The sequence below is a fragment of the Myxine glutinosa genome, chromosome 3 (assembly GCF_964187855.1).
Source record: "Myxine glutinosa chromosome 3, kmMyxGlut1.1, whole genome shotgun sequence".
NCBI classification, from domain to species: Eukaryota; Metazoa; Chordata; class Myxini; order Myxiniformes; family Myxinidae; genus Myxine; species Myxine glutinosa.
The window spans coordinates 189,008,454-189,028,886 of record NC_136263.1 but is presented as its reverse complement, the minus strand read 5'-3'; the positions used below and the strand labels follow the sequence as shown (position 1 = coordinate 189,028,886).

The following is a 20,433-nucleotide window of genomic DNA, read 5'->3' as shown; positions in this document are numbered from 1 at the left end:
ACACACACACATAAACACATATAAACACATATACACACATATATACACACATATTAACACACATATACACACATATACACACACATATACACACATATACACACATATATACACATATACACACATATACACATATACACACATATACACACATATACACACACATACACACACACACACATACACACACACACACACACACACACACACACACACACACATACACACATATACACACATATGCACACACACATACACACACACATACACACACACATACACACACACACATATACACACATATACACACATATACACACATATACACACACATACACACACATACACACACACACACACATACACACATATACACACATATACAGACATATACAGACATATACACACACACACACACACACACACACACACACATATATACACACATATACACACACACACACACATATACACACATACACACATATACACACATACACACATATATACACATACACATACACATACACACACACATGCACACATCTCACACAAATGGACATACAGACGAATACACGAGACAACACAGGACTGTTCGATAAGCCAGCCACTGAGCTTGAAGGAAGTGCCGTCACTTCCCGGGGCACTCTGGGTTCCAGCGACGTCGCACCAATGGCGTCGTATTACTCACCGCACTCAGCACGGTATTTTATATGTTGGATTTTCCTCCTTTCCATGGATGCCAGCCTATCGGGATTGTCTGTGGTCTTATTCTTTTAAATGCTGAGCATTAACCAAGGAAGCAGAAAGGTGCCATGTTTAGTGTTTGCTATGGCTCAGCTGTGGTTTATAAAACCATTGACCTCCCAAACAAAGAGCAGATGTTCCAACCATGACACCACCGACTCTGGCAACAGAGTGATAATGCAGAGTCTGTGTTTGTACGCGAAAAAAAATAATAATTCAATACGTTCTCGGATGTGGACGGAAAGTTAGTACTCGGATGTTTATGGGGATCATTCCACCAAAGAGTGACTTTCATGGACATTTATTTGCACACTTTTCAAGGTGTACTGTGATGTTTTAGAACACTCTGCAGTGTTAAGTGGAGCGTTGGGTGGACATTGCTGCACAAGCAAATTGGGTTTGGAATGAAGTATTTTTGGCCTCCGAATGTCCTCTGTGACTTCATGAAGCTACAAATATGCGAGCAGGATATCCCAAAAAGTTTTGGACAGATTTGAACGAAATTTGGTGGACAGGTTTGAAGTATGCCGTGGACGAATTGATTAGATTTTGCTGAAGATCCCGATCTGGATATGAAATTTTAAAAGTGATTCTTCACCATTGAGAGAAAGGGGCTGTAGAGGAATTCACTCAAGGTTCAGTTAATAACTTTAATACAACAGTTGAATCATTTAAACATACATGTATGGAGAGAGAGCAGCACGCAAGCAAAACCTCTCTCCGACTAAAACGCTCCAGGTAACTTCCTTCTATATTCTCAAGTGAGCAGGAGGACATTTGAGACATCTGGCGCACTCTTTAATTTCTAACAACCTTCCCCTGCCAACTGCAGACAAAGAAACAGATCGGAATGTGTCGATAACAAAAGTGGGAAGGGGTCACGCTCGCGTCGCAAGATGTTGAGGTTTTAAAGCCTGAGTAAGTTGACATAGGAGGATACATCTGGAAAGAGCACAAGAGACTGCTTTTTTTCAGGGAGTGATTAATTGTTCCAAAGAATGTTGTTGTACAGACAACGTAATCTCGAAGGCTTCAAGACACAGTCGTGGCCAAAAATATTGGCACCCTTGCACTTTTTTTCAAATAATGCACCATTTCTTCTAGAAAATCATTGGAATTAAAAGGACTTTTGGTATCCACACATGTATTTCTTTGGTTTGCAGTGGAACAAAACAAAAAAGCTGAAAAAAGTACTAAATCTTAGCTTATTACACACAGAAATCCTAAAATGGCCCGGACAATATTATTGGCATCTTTTAGAAGTTGTTAGAAATAATTAGATTTCAAGCAGGTGATTCTCCTTACTTTGGAATTGAACTCACCTGTGGTGAGTTGCAGGGGGCTGCAATATAAAAATCACTCATTCAACCAGTTTGAAGAGAGAAAAGGAGTCTTTCTGCTGTTTTGTGTCACTGTATGTACTGCAATGAGCATGGAGAAAAGAAAGAAAAGCAGAGAATTGTCTAAGGAGGTCAGACACAAGATTGAAGCCAAGCATGGACAATCTCAAGGCTACAAGTCCGTCTCCAGAGACCCTGATGTTCCTGTGTCCACCGTACGCAATGTTATCAGGAAGTTTAAGGCCGGTGGCGCTGTATCTAACCTCCCTGGATGTGGCCGCAAAATAAAACTTGATTGAAGATTGCACCGTAGGATTGTTCGAATGGTGGAGAAAGCACCTCAATAAACTGCCAAACAGATTCAAGCTGACCTTCAGACACAATGTACGACAGTTTCAACTCGCACCATCCGTCGCCAACTCAATGAAAGGAGTTTCTATGGTAGGAGACGTAGGAGGACCCCACTGCTGAGAGAGAGACAAAAGAAAGCCTGCCTGGAGTATGCCAAACTACACCTGAGCCAACCAAAATCCTTCTCAGAGAATGTCCTGTGGACAGATGAGACCAAATTACAGCTTTATGACAAAGCACATCATCTCTATGTTTATAGAAAACAAAATGAAGCCTTCAAAGAAAAGAACACCTTCCCTACAGCCAAACATGGAGGAGGTTCAGTGATGTTTTGGGGTTGCTGTGCTGCCTCTGGCACTGGGTGCCTTGAATGTGTGCATGACGTCATGAAATCAGGAGATTACCAAGGCATTTTGGAGCGCAATGTTCAACCCAGTGTCAGAAAGCTGGGTCTCCATCGAAGGTCATGGACCTTGCAGCAGGACAATGACCCCAAACACACTTCAAAAAGCACCCAGGAATGGTTCAAGACAAAACGCTTGACTCTTCTGAAGCGGCCAGAAATGAGTCCATATCTAAATCCAATTGAACATGTGCTGAGATCTGGAAAAAGCATTTGGGAGAAGGCATCCTTCAAATCTGGGAGAACTGAAGCAGTTTGCGCAAGAAGAATGGGCCAAACTGCCAGTAGAGATGTAGGAAGCTCATTCATGGCTATAGGAAGCGCTTGACTGCAGTTATTTTGTCCAAAGTCTGTGCTACCAAATATCAAGTCAAGGTTGTCAATAAATTTTGTCAATGCCATATATTTTTATTTTCTGATTTAAAAGGATATAAATAAATTAAGTTCTGAATCAAAAACAAAGGTTCTGTAATATTAACAGTGAAAGAAAGACTTGTGGAGACCAAATAGTTTTGTCAATTCCAACTTATTTTTCAAGAAAATTGTGAGTTATTTGAAAAAGGTGCAACGGTGCCAATATTTTTGGCCACGACTGTATGTGTATATGGGTGTACCTAAATTACCTCTTCAGGGCCTAGAACAATATGTAGCACGATATCTCAAGAAGTTATGGACAGATTCGGACTAAACTTGGAAGGCGGGGGGAGGCGTGGTGCAGGTGGCGTGTGTGACGAGGAAGAAATGATTCGATTTTTAGTGAAGATCCGGAATACGAGAATTATTTAAGCAATTCTTCACCATTGAAAGATGGGTCCAAAAACGATACACTGTATAGCACGATATTGCAAAAAGTGGCAAGAACAATGCGATTCAATTTTGGTTCAGGCCCAGATCCATATCCGGCTTATCAGTGGGATACAAAATGTAAACTGTTCAGCGCAGTTGAGGTATTCTCTCTACCGAGTGACGTTCTAGTTTAACAAATGTATCAATTTGACTTAAAGCTGACGTAAAAAATGAAAAGTGACATTGGAATGAGGAAAATCAAGCAATACAATTAATGGAACGCAAACAATATTTATAATGAAAAACAGATTTTTAACTCAACTGGACTACTGTCCAGTTGAGTTCATCAATACTGAACCCTCCGGCGTCCATCGTCGTCGTCGTAGTCTGTCGTCCGTTAACTTGTCCAGTCAGTTCAGTTGAGTTCTGCTTCTCTGGAAGCTTTAGTGAAAAATCGTACCCGTGTCCGAAGGAAGCGGTTCAGTTTGTTATTTTTAATATGAAATAGGCAAAGCCTAAATAGGAACAAACCCCATTAGAATTACCCTTTAACTCTTTAGAAATATTCTTTGCACCCATTAGAATTGCCCTTTAGAACCTTTCAGAATTACCCTTTAGAACCCATTACACCCTTTAGATCGCTTTAGAATTACCCTTTATAACTCTTTAGAAATACTGTTTACACCCATTAGAATTGCCCTTTAGAACTCTTTAGAATTACCCTTTAGATCCCTTTAGAAATACGCTTTAGATCCCTTTAGAAATACCCTTTAGAATCCTTTAGAATTAGCCTTTAGAACCCATTAGAATTACCCTTTAGAAATACCCTTTAAACCCATTAGAATTACCCTTTAGAACCCATTAGAATTACCCTTTAGAACCCTCTAGAATTACACTTTACAACCCTTTAGAATTACCCTTTAAACCCATTAGAATTACCCTTTAGACAAACAACAACACAACATGCATTTTAAAGGCCATTTTCCCTGCTAGAGCGGGGGTTAGCCTTGCGGTCCCCATGACAATCTTCTCCATTTTGCCCTATTTTCTGCATCTCTCCTTGTTAACCCCCTTGCCCGCATTTCTTCTTCCACCATCTTTAGCCAAGTCTTTCTCGGTCTTCCCCGTCTTCTACTTCCTTCTACATTAATTTCCATCACTCTTCTCAACCAGTCACTTTCATCCTTCCTCAACACATGACCAAACCATCTCAACCTGTTCCTCTTCACAGCATCAATCACAGTCTCTATTCCCATCATCTTTCGCAATACCCTTTAGAACCCTTTAGAACCCTCTAGAATTGCACTTTACAACCCTTTAGAGCACGGTGGGTTTGAAAGGGTCTTTTTCTTCATTTTTGACGGATGACCGGAGGGAAGGTCATAGCCGAGTATTGAAGTGGCTTCACCACTTAAAAGTAGTTTGGGAATAAATATATTAGGGAGTGCGATCATTTCCACAATCATGAATTTCTACGGAATTGCAAATCTCTCCAGGTTGGGTTGAGTATGGGTATAAAACTAGAACAGTACGCAGTAGAGGACATACCTCTGCCAGGCTGAACAGTTTTCATTTTGTATCCCACTGATTGGCCGGATCTTCACAAAAATCTCATCAGTTTGTGCCGTGTCGCACATCCAACCTCTCCACATTCCGTCTGAATCCGTCCGTAACTTTTTGAAATGTCCTGCTCACAGACCCTTTCTAACTCTTTAGAAATACTCTTTAGACCCTTCAGGATTACCCTTTAGAACCCATTAGAATTACCCTTTAGATCCCTTTCGAAATACCATTTAGAACCCATTAGAATTACCCTTTAGAATTACCCTTTAAACCCATTAGAATTACCTTTTCGAACCTTCTAGAATTACCCTTTAGAACCCCTTAGAATTACCCTTTAAACCCATTAGAATTACCCTTTGTTTCCCACCCACAAAAATGTCCCAGAAAATGTTTCTCACACCCCACCCCCCTTCCCATGCCTCCTCCCCCCAAGCCCTCTACCTCCCAAAGATCTCCCGATGTCCCTGCTCTCAAATGTTGTACTTGTGTGCTTCCCCCTCTCTTCCCATCTTGTCTCCCGCTCCCTTTATTTCGTCTCGTGTCCGTTTTTTTTTGTCATTAATGTTAGCTCTTACACGAGCCTCGCTCGATCTTGTATTTTAAAAAAGAAAAAAAAGAAAAGAAAGACAGACAGACACAAAACACACAGACAGGGGGTGAAAATCTAACCTCCATCCACCTTCGGTGTTTTCAGGTGGTTGACTGAACTTGTAGATGGCTTGTAGAGGCTAGACCTTTGGATGGGTAACTATTGTTGTGGACCCGCCCCCAGGAGCAGTACAATGAGAACCAGAGCAAAGCCATCCAGTCTGCTTTCACAATGATCGTCCAACAGCCTCGCGTGCCCAACATCTGTTTGTTGCAAGGTCCACCAGGCACTGGAAAGTCTAAAACCATCGTTGGTCTTTTGCAGACACTTCTGTCTTCTGTAAGTTTGACTTACGCCATTTTTACTTATTGGTATGTGTCGATCCTCCACATGTCGTTCTACTTTTCACTCCTCTTGATTTCATAAATATTTGCTCTCAAATTGTCAACACAGCTCCACATTTCAATATTTATTTCAAGAAATGTCTTGGTTCTACATTTTCTGTTTGAAATACTTTATTGTCTGTCCACAGGTGAACAGTGGGCCTGAAAGAGGTGTATTGATGCCAGGAGCGGCTGGTATTAGGGATGAAAGACTCCTTCGACGTGTGCTCATTTGCGCCCCATCCAATGGAGCTGTGGATGAGCTTATGATGAAGACCATTGTTACGTTCAAAGCTCAAGTTCGGCAGAAAAACAACCCCATGGGTACGGAGTAGAGGAGCTGAGCATATGTAAGGGGGAAGGGTTTGAATGATTGATTGATGACTTGATCTTGAGTGTGGACTATCCTAGCATTGATACGCTCAAGACTGATATTGATAAGAAGCTTATGTAAAGACAATACCTCCTCGACCTTCACTTTTGCGCATCTTGATTTCTTCTGATGATGCACTGCATGATGTTCTGTTGGTATTTCAGTGCAAGGACGGTCTGTGCAATATGGACTCCTCCATTCCTTTATGTTGGTGGTTGCTTTCTTGTTGATCTTTTTTTGTGTTTCCTTTCTCTAAATATTTTGGCATTCACCTTGAATATGACACCTATACCATTCTCCCTGCTTCAGGAAATTGTGGAGACATCAATATAGTGCGCTTGGGCTCCAACAAAAACATCAACATGAAGGTTACACAGTTCAGTGTGAAGTCATTGGGGGACCGCATGAGTACGTGAAGAGTTTATTGTCATATTATGTGATGTCATATTTATTGTCATATTATATTATCCCCTTCCCCTCCGCCGAGCTCTCCACATCCCCAACTGTATGAAGTACACATTTGTAATAGGATTCACCTGCTACTGTTTCCTTGAAATCCATTTAGATTCCCTTTTCAAACATTCCGTAATACAAATTTTAGACAGGGTGTAAAGTGACACGGAAATCAATAATTGTGATTACAACAATCCATTATTACCAACATGCAACAATCATTCCCTCCCTGACCGTTGCTTTTGAGCATATTTTATATGTCTGACCCCATACATGCAATTTCCATTTGTTGAGACTCTCGTATAAAAGAATGCTCGCAGAAATCATTACCCTGCGCTCACGAAGCAAAAAGCAGGGTTAAGCATTCGTTTGTTTACGTACGTGTGGCGTACGTGCGTATCTGCATTTTAAAAATTCATTTTCTCGGCAACCGTTGGTCTGGTTGACACAAAGTTTTACCAAAGGAGCACCTCTGCCTCTGGAATGCTTTTATTCATAATTATGATGTCATGGGTCACGTGGTACAGACGCCATCTTGGAAAAACATTACACCTCTATATCTACGACGGCTCAATGGAAAAAATTGAAACAATGCTCATTGCCAAGTACTCCCCATGAAGAATAAGATGTGTTAATTTTGATGTGATCGGTGCCTTCATTATGATGTCATAAGTATAACGCTTCATCCGATCAGTATGAAATTGTTTTCTCTGAAACTGTTGGTCTGATGAACACAAAATTTTCACCATAAGAGCACCTCCTCCTAGAATATTTTAATGATAATTATGACATCATAGGTCATGTGGTACAGGCGCCATCTTGAAAAACCCAAAAACGTTGCACCTCGATATCTCCGAAACCGTTCTATGGGAAAAATTAAAGCGTGGCTCATTATAAAGAACTCCCCATGGGAATAAGTGTTCTTAATGATGATGTCATTGGTGCCTTAATTATGATGTCATAATTCGGCAGGGACAACACTTTGATCAGTTTGAAATTTATTGACTTTGGTTTACTCATTTATTGAAATTTATTGATGAGGTCTTATTATTATTGATGAGGTATTGATATTGATTGATGAGGTTTGATTTATTGATGATTGATGAAATTTATTTAGAAATTTATTGGTTCCCCAAAAATCTTCTAATTTAGAAATCCCTCGCATTCACGTTTGTGTCTGTCCGTCCGCCCAAAATGTGTTGGTGCTTATATCTCAAAGGCTATACATTGAAACTAGCTGAAACTTGGAATATACATTGGCCAATACATCGAAGTAATGGATTTTGAAACAATTAAAAAAATCTGTGCTCATTAAGGGAGTTTATGGTTGGGGGGAGGTATGGTTTGACCCCTCAAAATAGGTATTTGCGCTCTTCTCTGAAACTACACACATTATTTTTTAGGAAACTTGGCCACAAGCTTCATATTGATGTATAACGAAGGTGTATTGACCACATCAAAATCTGCGCTCAATAAGAGGGTCTATGGGTGCGGCGGGGGGTTATCGACTCCCCCTACTCCCCCCCTCAAAAATAGGGAGTTGCTCTCTTCTCCAAAACTACACACATGATGTTGATGAAACTTGGCCACAAGCTTCATATCAGATGCCTAACAAAGGTTTATTTGCCTAATCAAAATCCTATCGCATTAGAGGGGTTTACGGGGGGGGGGGGGGGGGTTAACACCCCCAAAATAGGTATTTGCTCTCTTCTCCGAAACTACATGCACGATTTCAATGAAACTTGATTGCAACCATCATCGCCCATGATGTACCAAAGTTTGTTCACGGCATTGAAAATATCATGGTCTGAGGGAGTCTGTGGGGGATTTTAGTGACTGTTGCTCCTGATCCAGATGACCTTCAGGACCCGCAGTCCTATTTTTGCTTGGCTGATGGGGGCGTTCCCCAAAAAGTTTAATATATAAAAATTTCACATCCGGTAGTAATTATTGGGGAAAATGCCAGGAGCAAAGAAATGGCCCCTTTATATGGTATGTGCCATGTGACAAACTATAGAAAAGAAGGGATATTCCCTGGCTTTCCCCCTCAGTGTGCATATTACATTTGACTTACTCCTGTAAAAGATATTTAGGATGGGACTGTAGAGGCTTCCCTGGTACCTAGAATGTATAAAAGGCAGAGCCATAGCTGGTTGAGATTGTGGAAGCAAATACTGTTCAACTTTGTCGAAGTACTGTTGGCATTGTAGATTATTGAACTGAATATCCGACATAACATCATTACTACTTGTGAAAATTGAAGCTTTTTCAAGTGTATTGGTTGGTTGTGTGTTATTCTGTCTGTCTTTGTTTGTCTGTCAGTCTGTCTGCATATATGTCAATCGTCTACAGGACTGATCTCCACAAAACTTCACCAGACAGTAGAGTTGGTCATAAGCAAGAATCCTATTGATTTTGAGGTCAAAAGGTCAACATAGGCCAAAGGTCAACAGCTTAGGTGCGATTTCTAAAACCCTCAATTTTCATCCGATTGACTTAAAATTTGAACAGGATTTGCATATCAGGTCACTGAATTCAACCACCAATTATTTTTGAGGTCAAAAGGTCAACATAGGCCAACTTTCTAAAATCATAAATTTCCATCTGATTGACTTGAAATTTGAAGAGGATTCACATATTTGGTTATTTAATTCAACCACTTATTATTTTTAAGGTCAAATTTGTTTGAGGGATTTCACAAGTATCGTGCTCTGCTTGACCTCTTTCTTGTTTGTTTCTTTTATCGTGAGATTGAATTTCCATTTCATTCTGTTTGCAAGGAGTCCCTGTTATTTAAAAAATCAGCATTTTGAATATGCAATGTGGGTTCCAGAAAGAGCAAAAATCGATTTTGAAAAGCTTTAAAATGTGAAGAAGATTCTCCGTCTGTCTGTCCTTTCGTCCGTCCGTCTGTCCGTCCCACCTGTGGTTTTCTGCACCTTTTTGCCTTACCCTTTAACATATTCAAATGAAACTTGGTACATGGATTTATTTTGACAAGTTGCAGAACAAGTTTGAGTTTTGGGGCGTTTCGCCATTTTTTCACGGAATTATGCCCTTTTTGCTTGGACCAAGAACATTCATTGGGACCGGGGTATGGGACATGTAGTGCAAAGCAATTCCTCATCTTCTTTATTTAACTTACAATCACCGATGTGCTCATTTGACAGGTATAATGTGTCTATTCATTTGGTCGTAACTGAACCAGTAGCGATATGGGGCGGCATGTGGATGGAGTAAACTTCAGATAAAGGCAACCAAGATTGCCGAACAAACAGTTGAAGTGCTGCTTTACTTATTTGTGAATATCATCTGGGATGACATATTCATTGTGACAATAATGGTAACAAAGACTTTTGACAATGGGTGGCTAACTATAGTTTTCAAAATATTTTTTTTGCAGAGAATTCGAAAAGTGTGCAGCAAATGCAGGCTCAGCTGTCATTGGTGGACAAGCAAATCGAAGCCTTATTTGTGATGCAACCTCTGCCTCTGCAGGAAGAGGTCAGAATAACGATCTCTGATTAAGACAATGTCTGAGGAATCTATATAATAAAGCAGGACTGTCTGTCTGTCCATCTGTCCATCCCCGATGTACTCCCCCAGTTTTGGGGCGAGCCCCGCCAAACTTTCTGGGAACCTTTTGGGGTCTCAGCGGGTGTCCTAAGGTGGGTGTGAGGTTTCATAAATTTCTCAATCCAATTATGATTTTGCGTTTCCACTCGTACGACGCCGATCTTTCTCCCAAAGATGGTAAAAAGACGAGGTATCCAGACTAACAAGTTTCGCAGTGAATTAAATTGTCCGCTTGTAGACACACTCAGGGATTTGTCATTCGCCATTTAAGCATTATCCGTGTGGAGACTTTCCGTCAACATGAAGCCCCCTTTCTGTGCAGCTTTTGGAGTCCATACACGTGTCCTAAAGTGGGTGGCAGTTTTCATGAAATTTCTCAAAACGTTTTTTTTTTTTTTTTGATTTTGGGCCCCGACCCGTGCTTACCTCATGAGCGTTTCAGGATAAAACTAGAAGGGCACTCGGTAGAGTGCATACCTCTGCCAGGCTAACAGTTTGTTTTGTATCCCAACGATAGGTCGGATGTTGATTCGGACCTGAACCAAGATCTAATCGGCTTGTTCGTGTCACCTAACCAACTCGTCCACCAAGTTTAGTCATAACTCGTCCATAACTTTTTAAAATATCATGTTATATAATCGCTTTTTTCCCAATCTCTCAATGGTGAAGAATCACTTGAACAATTGAATAATTCTTGTATACAACAACAACATGCATTTTAACCATTTTCCCTGCTAGAGCGGGAGATTCTTGTATCCGAATCCATATTCAGATCCTCACCAAAATCGAATCGATTCATCCTTGTCACACACATAAACTGCCCACCAGGTTTCGTCCGAATCCGTCCATAACTTTTTGAGATATCCTGCTATGTATCGTTTTTAGCCCCATCTCTCAATGGTGAAGAATCACTTAAAAGATTAAATAATTCTCACATTCGAATCCATATTCAGATCTTCACCAAAATCTAATCTATTTGGTCTAGATTTGGACCCAATCTATCCACCAAGTTTAGTCCGAATCCGTCCACAACGTTTTGAGATATCCTGCTACGTATAGTTTTTGGCCTTATCACTCAATGGTGAAGAATCACTTAAATAATTCAAGTAGTCGGATCCGGATCTTCACCAAAATCAAATCATTCTGTCCGTGTCACATACGCTACATCTCTGCCAAATTTAGTCTGAATCTGTCCAAATCATTTTGAGATATATTGTTCACAAACAAACAGACAAGGCTGAAAACATGACCTCCATCCACCTTCGGTGGCGGAGGTAACTACAACGGCTCTTGGTAGAGCACATACCTCTGCCAGGCTGGAAACCATAAGTTGATGACCATTGTGCAGGCTTCCCGAACCGAATGACCTTTTCCTGTATTGAAGTTTTCCTTGTAAAGGAACTCATTTGGAGCGATAAGTAATAAACAAAAGAGACTAAGGGCAACAGTTTTGACGAAAGGTCTTAGCTGCAGTAATGTGGATTGTAGCTGGAGGATTGACTCTCGACCAACTGTCATGGTGGCTATTCAAGTCACCACATATTCAAAAGAGAGATCTTTGTGCGAAGACAGCAGAGAAAATCTGTGCTAGGGGAAAGATGTATTCTTCACCATTGAGAGATAGGGCTAAAACCGATTAATAGCAGGATATCTCAAAAAGTTGTGGACGGATTTGGACGAAACTTGGTGGACAGGTTGTGTGTGTGACGAGGACAAATATACCAGATTTTGATGAAGATCTGAATATGGATTCGGATACGAGAGCGATTTAATTTTTAAGTGATTCTAAACCAAATTGAGAGATTGGGTGAAAAACGAGAAATAACATGATATTAAAAAAAGGTATGAACGAGTTATGACTAAACTTGGTGGACGAGTTGGTTAGGTGACAAGAACAAGCAGATTCGATTTTGGTTCAGTTCCGAATCCAGATTCGGCCTATCAGTGGGGTACAAAACATAAACGGTTCAGCCTGGTGGAGGTATGAGCTCCACCGTGTGCCGTTCTAGTTTGGAATGCTTTGGAAGAGCAACTCCTTGCAAGCTTTTGTTTATTGTGGTGCTCAGTGCGAGGCATCATCCCATGGTGCAATGAACAGGTATCCTTTGGGCCTCAAAATGTACGAAGCAGGTTTTGTGGAACTAAAGTCCAGGTGTAACTTATTTACTTTGTTCAAGCCACTTCGGGCTCAACAAGGATGACCCCAAAATTTGAAAGAACTCCCAGATCCGCTATGTGAACAGTGATGGAATATTCCAGAAACAACACTCCTCTCAAAATTTGGTAGCAGATATCGCATCGCCAAAAACATTGTCCCATGACTTTTTCTGCCTCTGCCGATGAAGTCGCCGGAGGAATTATGTTTTTGGGGTTGTCCATGCATCCGTCCATCTGTGATAGGTTTTCGTTACTGCGATAACTTGAGAACGGCTGAAGGTATCTAAGCCAAACTTGGTACAGGTATGTATAATGATGTAAGGATGTACTTATTAGATTTTTGTGTCAAGAAGTCAAAGGTCATGTTGAGTAGAATTGTTACCATGCTAACCTGGGAGCCAGTGGTAGGACTTTGCCCAAACTTGGTATAAGTATATACTGTATTATGATGCCAAAATGAACTGATAATATTTTTTGGGTCAAGAGGTCAAAGGTTAAAGGTCAGAGTCTGGATTAGGTTTTCATTACCACAATAACTTGAGAACGGCTGAAGGGAACTTAGTGAAACTTGGTACAATGATGTAAAGATGAACAGATGGGATTATGGGGTAAAAGGTCAGAGGTCCCATTGGGTAACAATTCTGTTACTGTGCTAAGTTGTGAACCAATGATAACAGATTGACCAAACTTGATATAATATATTTCTTGTGATGCAAAGATGAACTCATTAGATTTTGGCCTCAAAGGTCAGAGGTCATATCAGGTAAAACTGTGATACTTGAGAACAGCTGAATGGATTTAAAGCAAACTTGGTACAAGTGTGTATAATGATGTAATAATGTGGGCGGAGGCATATCGGTCGACGCCGCGGCTTCGAAGAGTGTCGTTCTCGTTATCGGATAGTGTTGGTGTTGCTGAAGCAGATTTCTGGTTAAGGAATTCACTGGGTAGTTTCCCTGAGCACACTTGTCTTTTGAAGTTGAATTGTAAAACTAAATAAAAGGAAGAGAATGGAGGAGGATATGGGTGAGAAAGAATGGAGGTTAGTTTGAAGGGGAGTGTAAAGGAGGTTTGGAGCTAATAAGAGGGTGAGTATAAATGCTGTCATTATTTCATACATGATAAATTTATTGCCCTGAATTCCAACATTTGTTTTGCAGCGAAAGAAAACTTTGATGATGAAACGCGAGTCAATTCAGCATGATTTGAAGGAGGTGACCAATGTTCGCTTTTGTGTGCAGATTTTGTGTTTATTTGGCTGCTTTGCCTTCAGTCAGACACTTTTGATGTAAAATTCTCCTGCATCACCTCCCTCTCCGATTAATCTGCTTCTGCGATTTTCATTTTGTTTTCTCATTCGCTTTATCTTTCTCTTCTTAACAGTAATATGCTGGGCAGCCATTTGTAAGTCCAAATGCCTGAACCGGCCATGCACGACGATTGTTTTGAAGTTGTTTATTTATTCCAATTGAGTTGTAACATTGTCAGACACAAGGTTGAATCGAACATCTGAAATCGATTTCAATTAGATAATGGAAATTATCGACAATGTGTCATCTAATTATTATGGTGTTATTCCCGGTAAGAATTTTCCATTCAACTTTATATTCTTTGGTGGGACATAAGCTTGCTAAGTAACTGTTACAGGGGCAGGTCGTTCAGGTTTGCTGGTTTCAATCTTGCAAGTCGAGTCAAAGCGACCGCAAAAGTGAAAGACCTCTTACTCGTGTCCGAAGCCGCGTTACTGTGCAGGTCGGGATCCCCAAATCGGGCGAGTGTCGCGCTGATCACGTGCCTTGATCTAATTAGCCCAAGCAAACACGAAGGTTACGTGACGCGGTCTTATACTCGGCGGTGTGGACCGCAGCCAATCAATCCTTAACGGGACTTATTAACACCACCATGTGAAACCACCAGGCCAACCAGAATTCACTTGAGACCAATCAGGTTTAATAAAGAAATTACACATTGGGAGGGAATTTAGAAGAAGCAATAATTGCAGCACGTAATAAACCAATGAGAAATCGCCTTACCCACTACTCACCATACGCGCCCATGTACCAACGAACAAACGGCAGATTCTTCAATAAACTATAACAGTAATAGTTAGATTGCATACATTCACCAGGCTCCACATTTTGTATTTTATATCCCACTATTAGGTCGGATTTGCATCCAGACCTTAACCAAAATTTAATCAGCTTGTTATTGTCACCTGCCCAACCTGTCCACCACCAACCTTTTGAGAATATCATGCTCGCAGACAGACAAACAGGGGTGAAAACGTAAACTGAGTCCACCTTTTGTGGCGGAGGTAACTGTTCTTCGGGCTTAATTAATCACTCCACAAGAGGCAGACATTGGAGGCTGATGAGACTGAAATATCCGAGCTGTACTGTGTTGGAGCACAACGTAGTACTCGAGGGAGGAGGCAAGGCTGGCTGGGTGGAGGCATGGCGTCGCTTGGCAGCTCTGTAGATTTGTGCACCCTCTTGCAGCAGCCAGTCTCGGCATCTGCTGCCGCTCCCCTTTATCACCTCGGGTGCATACATCATCATCCATGACACACCGCACCCCACCCTTATCTCTCACCATTGGTCCACACTCGACTTGATGAGCATGGGACCGCCCATCCACCACTTGTCACTTGGGCGACCCTCCCCCTCTTTTACCGAGCTTTCCGGGGCCTGGCGAGCACTAAACGGAAACATTTAAGACAGATTCAAAATATTTACACATCATTTAAAAGGTCAAAAGGGATGGCGGTTTTTAGACACATACAGTAAGGGAGATGGATGTTGTCTGTCTTGACATAATAGCGATGCATGTCTAATACAACAACAACAACAACAACATGCATTTTAAAAGGCCATTTTCCCTGCTATAGCGGGGGTTAGCCTTGCGGTCCCCATGACAATCTTCTCCATTTTGCCCTATTTTCTGCATCTCTCGTTGTTAACCCCCTTGCCCACATTTCTTCTTCCACCATCTTTAGCCAAGTCTTTCTCTGTCTTCCCCGTCTTCTACTTCCTTCTACATTCATTTCCATCACTCTTCTCAACCAGTCACTTTCATCCTTCCTCAACACATGACCAAACCATCTCAACCTGTTCCTCTTCACAGCATCCATCACAGGCTCTATTCCCATCATCTTTCGCAATTCATCATTTGTCTTCCTCTCTCTCAACGATACTCCACACATCCGTCGAACCATTCGCATTTCCACCCTTTCCAACCTTCGTTGCTGCTCTACATTCATTACCCATGTCTCGCTCCCATAAATCATAACACTTCTCACACATGCAGCATACACCTTTCCCTTCAGCTTCAACGACACTCCCCTCATTATCAGCATGCCACTCAATTCCCGAAACTTCTTCCATGCACATCTCACTCGAGCAACCGTTGCCGAGTCTGATCCAACTTCTCCATTCAGCATGTCTCCGAGGTAGCAAAATGTTTTCACACCTTCCAGCTTCACGCCGTCTCCAAGATCCAACTCAACATTTCCTCCATCTGCAGCTCCCTCTGTGCACACCTTACATTTGAATGTAGCTACCACACTGGTTAATGACCCTCTCAGACCACTACATTTTTGATGAACCCACTCAGCGCACATTGTACACTGAATGGAGTTCACTCCGACACCCTTCCTACACACAGCACAGGTCCACTTCCCAGTTCTTTCCACCTCATCACATGCTTTACCACTTGCCATCACCTTCGTCTTTCCGATATTCACCTTCAGACCTTTTGTGTCCATACATTCCTTCCACGTGTTCATCTTTTCCTTCAGTCCATCCATACTTTCCGCAATCAACACCAGATCATCTGCATACAACAACTCCCACGGTAAACCCTCCTTTACGTTCTGAGCCAGCACCTCCATCACATCTACAAATAGTAGTGGACTTAGTACGGACCCCTGATGCACTCCCACCTTCACTTCAAACTCACCACTGTTCCCGTCCTTCGTCCTTACAGCTGTGCGCGCTCTTTTGTACATTGCCATCACTACTCTGACCAACCATTCCTCCACTCCTAACTTCCTCAATGCCCATGTCAATACTTTGCGTGGAACCTGATCGAATGCTTTCTCCAGATCAACAAACCCAAGAAACAACTTCTTCCTCTTCTCCATGTACTTCTCCTGCAACTGCCTCACAATGAAAAGCGCGTCTGTCGTTCCTCTTCCTGGCATGAATCCAAACTGCATTTCGTCGATCTTCACTTTCTTCCTTATCCTCCTCTCCAACACCCTTTCCAATACCTTCATTCCATGCTCCAATAACTTTATCGCTCGGTACGAGCCACACTCCAGAGGGTCACCTTTCCCCTTGTATAGAGGGACGAGGGTACTCGGTTCCCAATCCACTGGAATCCGGCCTTCTTTCACCACCAGATTACAGATCTCTGTCATTCTCTTCACACCCCAACTTCCTGCTGCCTTCAACATATCTCCCACAACTCCCGTCGGCCCTCCCGCTTTTCTACCCTTCATTGCTTTTATCGCTCCAACCCTGGTGTTGGGCTAGCGGCTAGGGTGCCGGCTTAGGATCCTAGGATCCTGGGTTCGAATCCCGGTCGATCGCTGAATTAACGCCAGGGGGGTTGACTCAGCCTGTCATCCTTCCGAGGTCGGCTAATTGAGTACCAGTTCACTGGTAATTCCCTGCTTGTCGTAAAAGGCGGCAAAAAGGGTTGGCGGCAGGAAGGGCATCCGGCCGTAAAACATTGCTTCAAAAAAGGGGACCAAAAAACAACAACAACCACGGTTCCCGAAAAAGGCCAACCCCCGCTTTGCGGGGAAAAATGGCCTCTAAAGGTGGTTTTTTATATTGCTTTTATCGCTTCCTCAACTTCCTTCTCAGTTATCTTCTCTGCCGGTCCTAAAACTGGGTTACTCTCTATGTTGCCATCCCATTCATTCTCTGTATTCAACAGCATTTCCATATATCTTTTCCATCTTCCTTTAATTCCATCTGGGTCGACAATGATTTGTCCCACTTCATCCTTCAAGTAACTCACCCCCATCACATCACACCTCTCTTTCGCTATCTGCTTTGCAATCCTGAATACTGCTTTCTGACCCTCTTCCGAATCCAAGCGTTCTCCGAACATTTTCCTACATGCCTCCTGCGCCTTTGCTACCTCTTTCTTTGCAGCCTTCCTGGCTGCCTTATAACTTTCATGCTCTGCTGTTTCTGCTCCCGTACCCTTCGCCTTCTGCCACTCCTTGAACTTCTTCCTCTTCTCGTCAATCCTCTTTCCAACTTCATCATCCCACCACCATGTTTCCGAGTGCCTCGGTGGTCCTTTTGTCCATCCACATACCTCACCAACGGCTCCCAACAGACTAGCTTTCATTGACATCCAACCACTTTCAAGCTCAACCACATCATCCTCGACCCTACTCAGCCTCTCTTTTAATGCCTCCCTTACTGTCACCTCTTTCAACCTCCACACCTTCATTCTCGGTTGGTACTTCACCCGCCGAGCTCTCCTCGCACCTTTCACCCTTACGTCGCAGACAACCAAGTGGTGCTGTGAAACAGCCTCCTCCCCCGGGATTACCTTTGTGTCCCAGGGGTGCCCCTATCTCGCCTACGCACCATCAGGTAGTCAACGGTTGTCGTCGACCCACCTGACGTGTATGTAACAAGCTTATTATCCTCTTTCTGGAACTGAGTATTACAAATCAACAAATCAGCTCCATCAGCAAACTCCAAAATCCTTTCACCTTCTCCATTTCTCACACCATATCCGTAACCCCCATGAACTCCGTCAAAACCATCCATCCTCCTTCCCACATGTCCATTTAGGTCTCCTCCTACCACAACAACTTCCTCATCTTTCACGTTTTCCATCAGCTTCTCTATCGCACACCAGAACTTGTCCTTCTCTTCATCGCTTCGACCAACCTGCGGAGCATATCCCGAGATGACGTTCACCAAGAGATTTCCAATCATCATTTTCACCATCATCAACCTATCACCCACTCTAATCACACTTACCACACTGTCTACAAACTCCTCAGAAAACAGGACACCAACACCATTCACGCCCTCCAGGCACCCTTGCCACACAAACTTGTATTTCTGTCCCTGCCTACCCTTCACCATTCTCACACCACTTCCCTTCCATCTCGTCTCTTGCACACAACATATGTCCACTCTTCTTCTGACCAATACTTCCACCACTTCTCCTGATCTCCCTGTCATTGTCCCTACATTCCATATCCCAAACCTCAGAAACCGATCTCCACTTCGGGCTGTACCCTGCCCACATGTAGTTGTAATTGTCATGGTTCTCTTTTTGAGGCAATGTTTTTATGGCCGGATGCCCTTCCTGACGCCAACCCTCTTAGTCGCCTCTTACGACACGCAGGGATACGGCGTACCTATTCTTATCCAGGGTAAACACTGGGAAACGTTTAAAACATGGAAATTCTGGGGGGTGGGTGGGGGGGGGGGGGGTGCGGCGTCAGCATCACGGCTGCGGTTTAAACATATTTAAATAAATATTTAAACAAAACCATGAAAAACAATCTGGGAAAAGTCTCTAAGTGAGAACGTGGATTTGAGAAAGCAGGAGCAGAGGTGAAAGAAAAACGAGATATAGGGGGCGGGGCACAAGTCGAGACGAGGAGGCCGCACGAGACACCAGGCCGCACGAGGCGCGAACAAAGAAACGACTAATTACACACAAATTTGCAACAACTACAAAACCAAAACCAAATAGAAACACACAATAACACATACACAACAAAATTCGCAGCGGAAATTTGACAAAGAAACGAACGGGAAAACACTCAAACTTTGATGCCGTGGAGAGATCGAAGCAAGCCCCGTCGCTCGAGGGACCGGAAGTGTCTTCCGGACCGGAAATGTCCAATGAATGAATGAATGAATGAATGATCGTTTTAAGGCCATTTTCCCCGCTAGAGCGGGGGTTAGCCTTGCGGGCCCCATGACAATCATGGTTCCCTGTTTGAGGCAATGTTTTTATTTTGCCTCTAATATCACATTGATGCATGTCTAATATCACATTTAATTAATTCATGCTTTTGCTGTACATTCTCTAAGGAAATCTATATGCTACTTTAAATGTCTTTAACCCCTAGAAGTCATTTCCACAACAATATCATATGCATACCATTCAATTTCAAATTCATGTTAATGCATTTTTTTGGAAAAACCAGTGTCTTTACAATAGTAGTTGTGGTGGTCATTTTTTGTTATTTATTTATATTTTTGTGAATATGAGCGGTACTGCTTTTCTAGGCAACATGGTGGTCCGTGTATAGCCTATGGCTGCTCGTTGCATCATTTTCTGGGGGTGCGGTTGCCGCTGAAGCAATGCCCCCTATTGCCATTAAGCTGGTACTCATTTTGCTGACCTCGTAAACATTGCAGGCTGAGTCAACCCACCTGATTTTAATTCAACGGAACGATAGGGGCTTGTTGAAGCTGGTGAGAGGTGTGCTTGTCTAAGCAATGTTCACAGACACCTTACTTTAGATTGGAGAGATTTAATACTTATTGGAGAAGAATCTTGGCTTGATAAAGCACTGATTTACCTCACACAGTACTTCAGCATACAAAAGTTGAGCAGAGCTCCATGGAAAAGTTCACTTGATTACAGCACAGAATACGCAACATAATACAGCAGATCAGGTAAGTCTTCTTCTGCCGTTCTCTCCCAGATTTCTC

General features: G+C 42.4%; 1 protein-coding gene across 1 annotated transcript in view; it reads left to right on the top strand.

The window, feature by feature from the left end:
• SETX (senataxin) overlaps positions 1 to 20,433 on the top strand; it is a 163,824-nt gene that overhangs the window by 104,515 nt on the left and 38,876 nt on the right. The window contains exons 14-18 of the mRNA XM_078774880.1: positions 5,963 to 6,118; positions 6,312 to 6,486; positions 6,845 to 6,943; positions 10,392 to 10,492; positions 13,882 to 13,935. Of these exons, the coding sequence (XP_078631006.1) occupies positions 5,963 to 6,118; positions 6,312 to 6,486; positions 6,845 to 6,943; positions 10,392 to 10,492; positions 13,882 to 13,935 (585 nt within the window). The remainder of the gene's footprint in view (positions 1 to 5,962; positions 6,119 to 6,311; positions 6,487 to 6,844; positions 6,944 to 10,391; positions 10,493 to 13,881; positions 13,936 to 20,433) is intronic.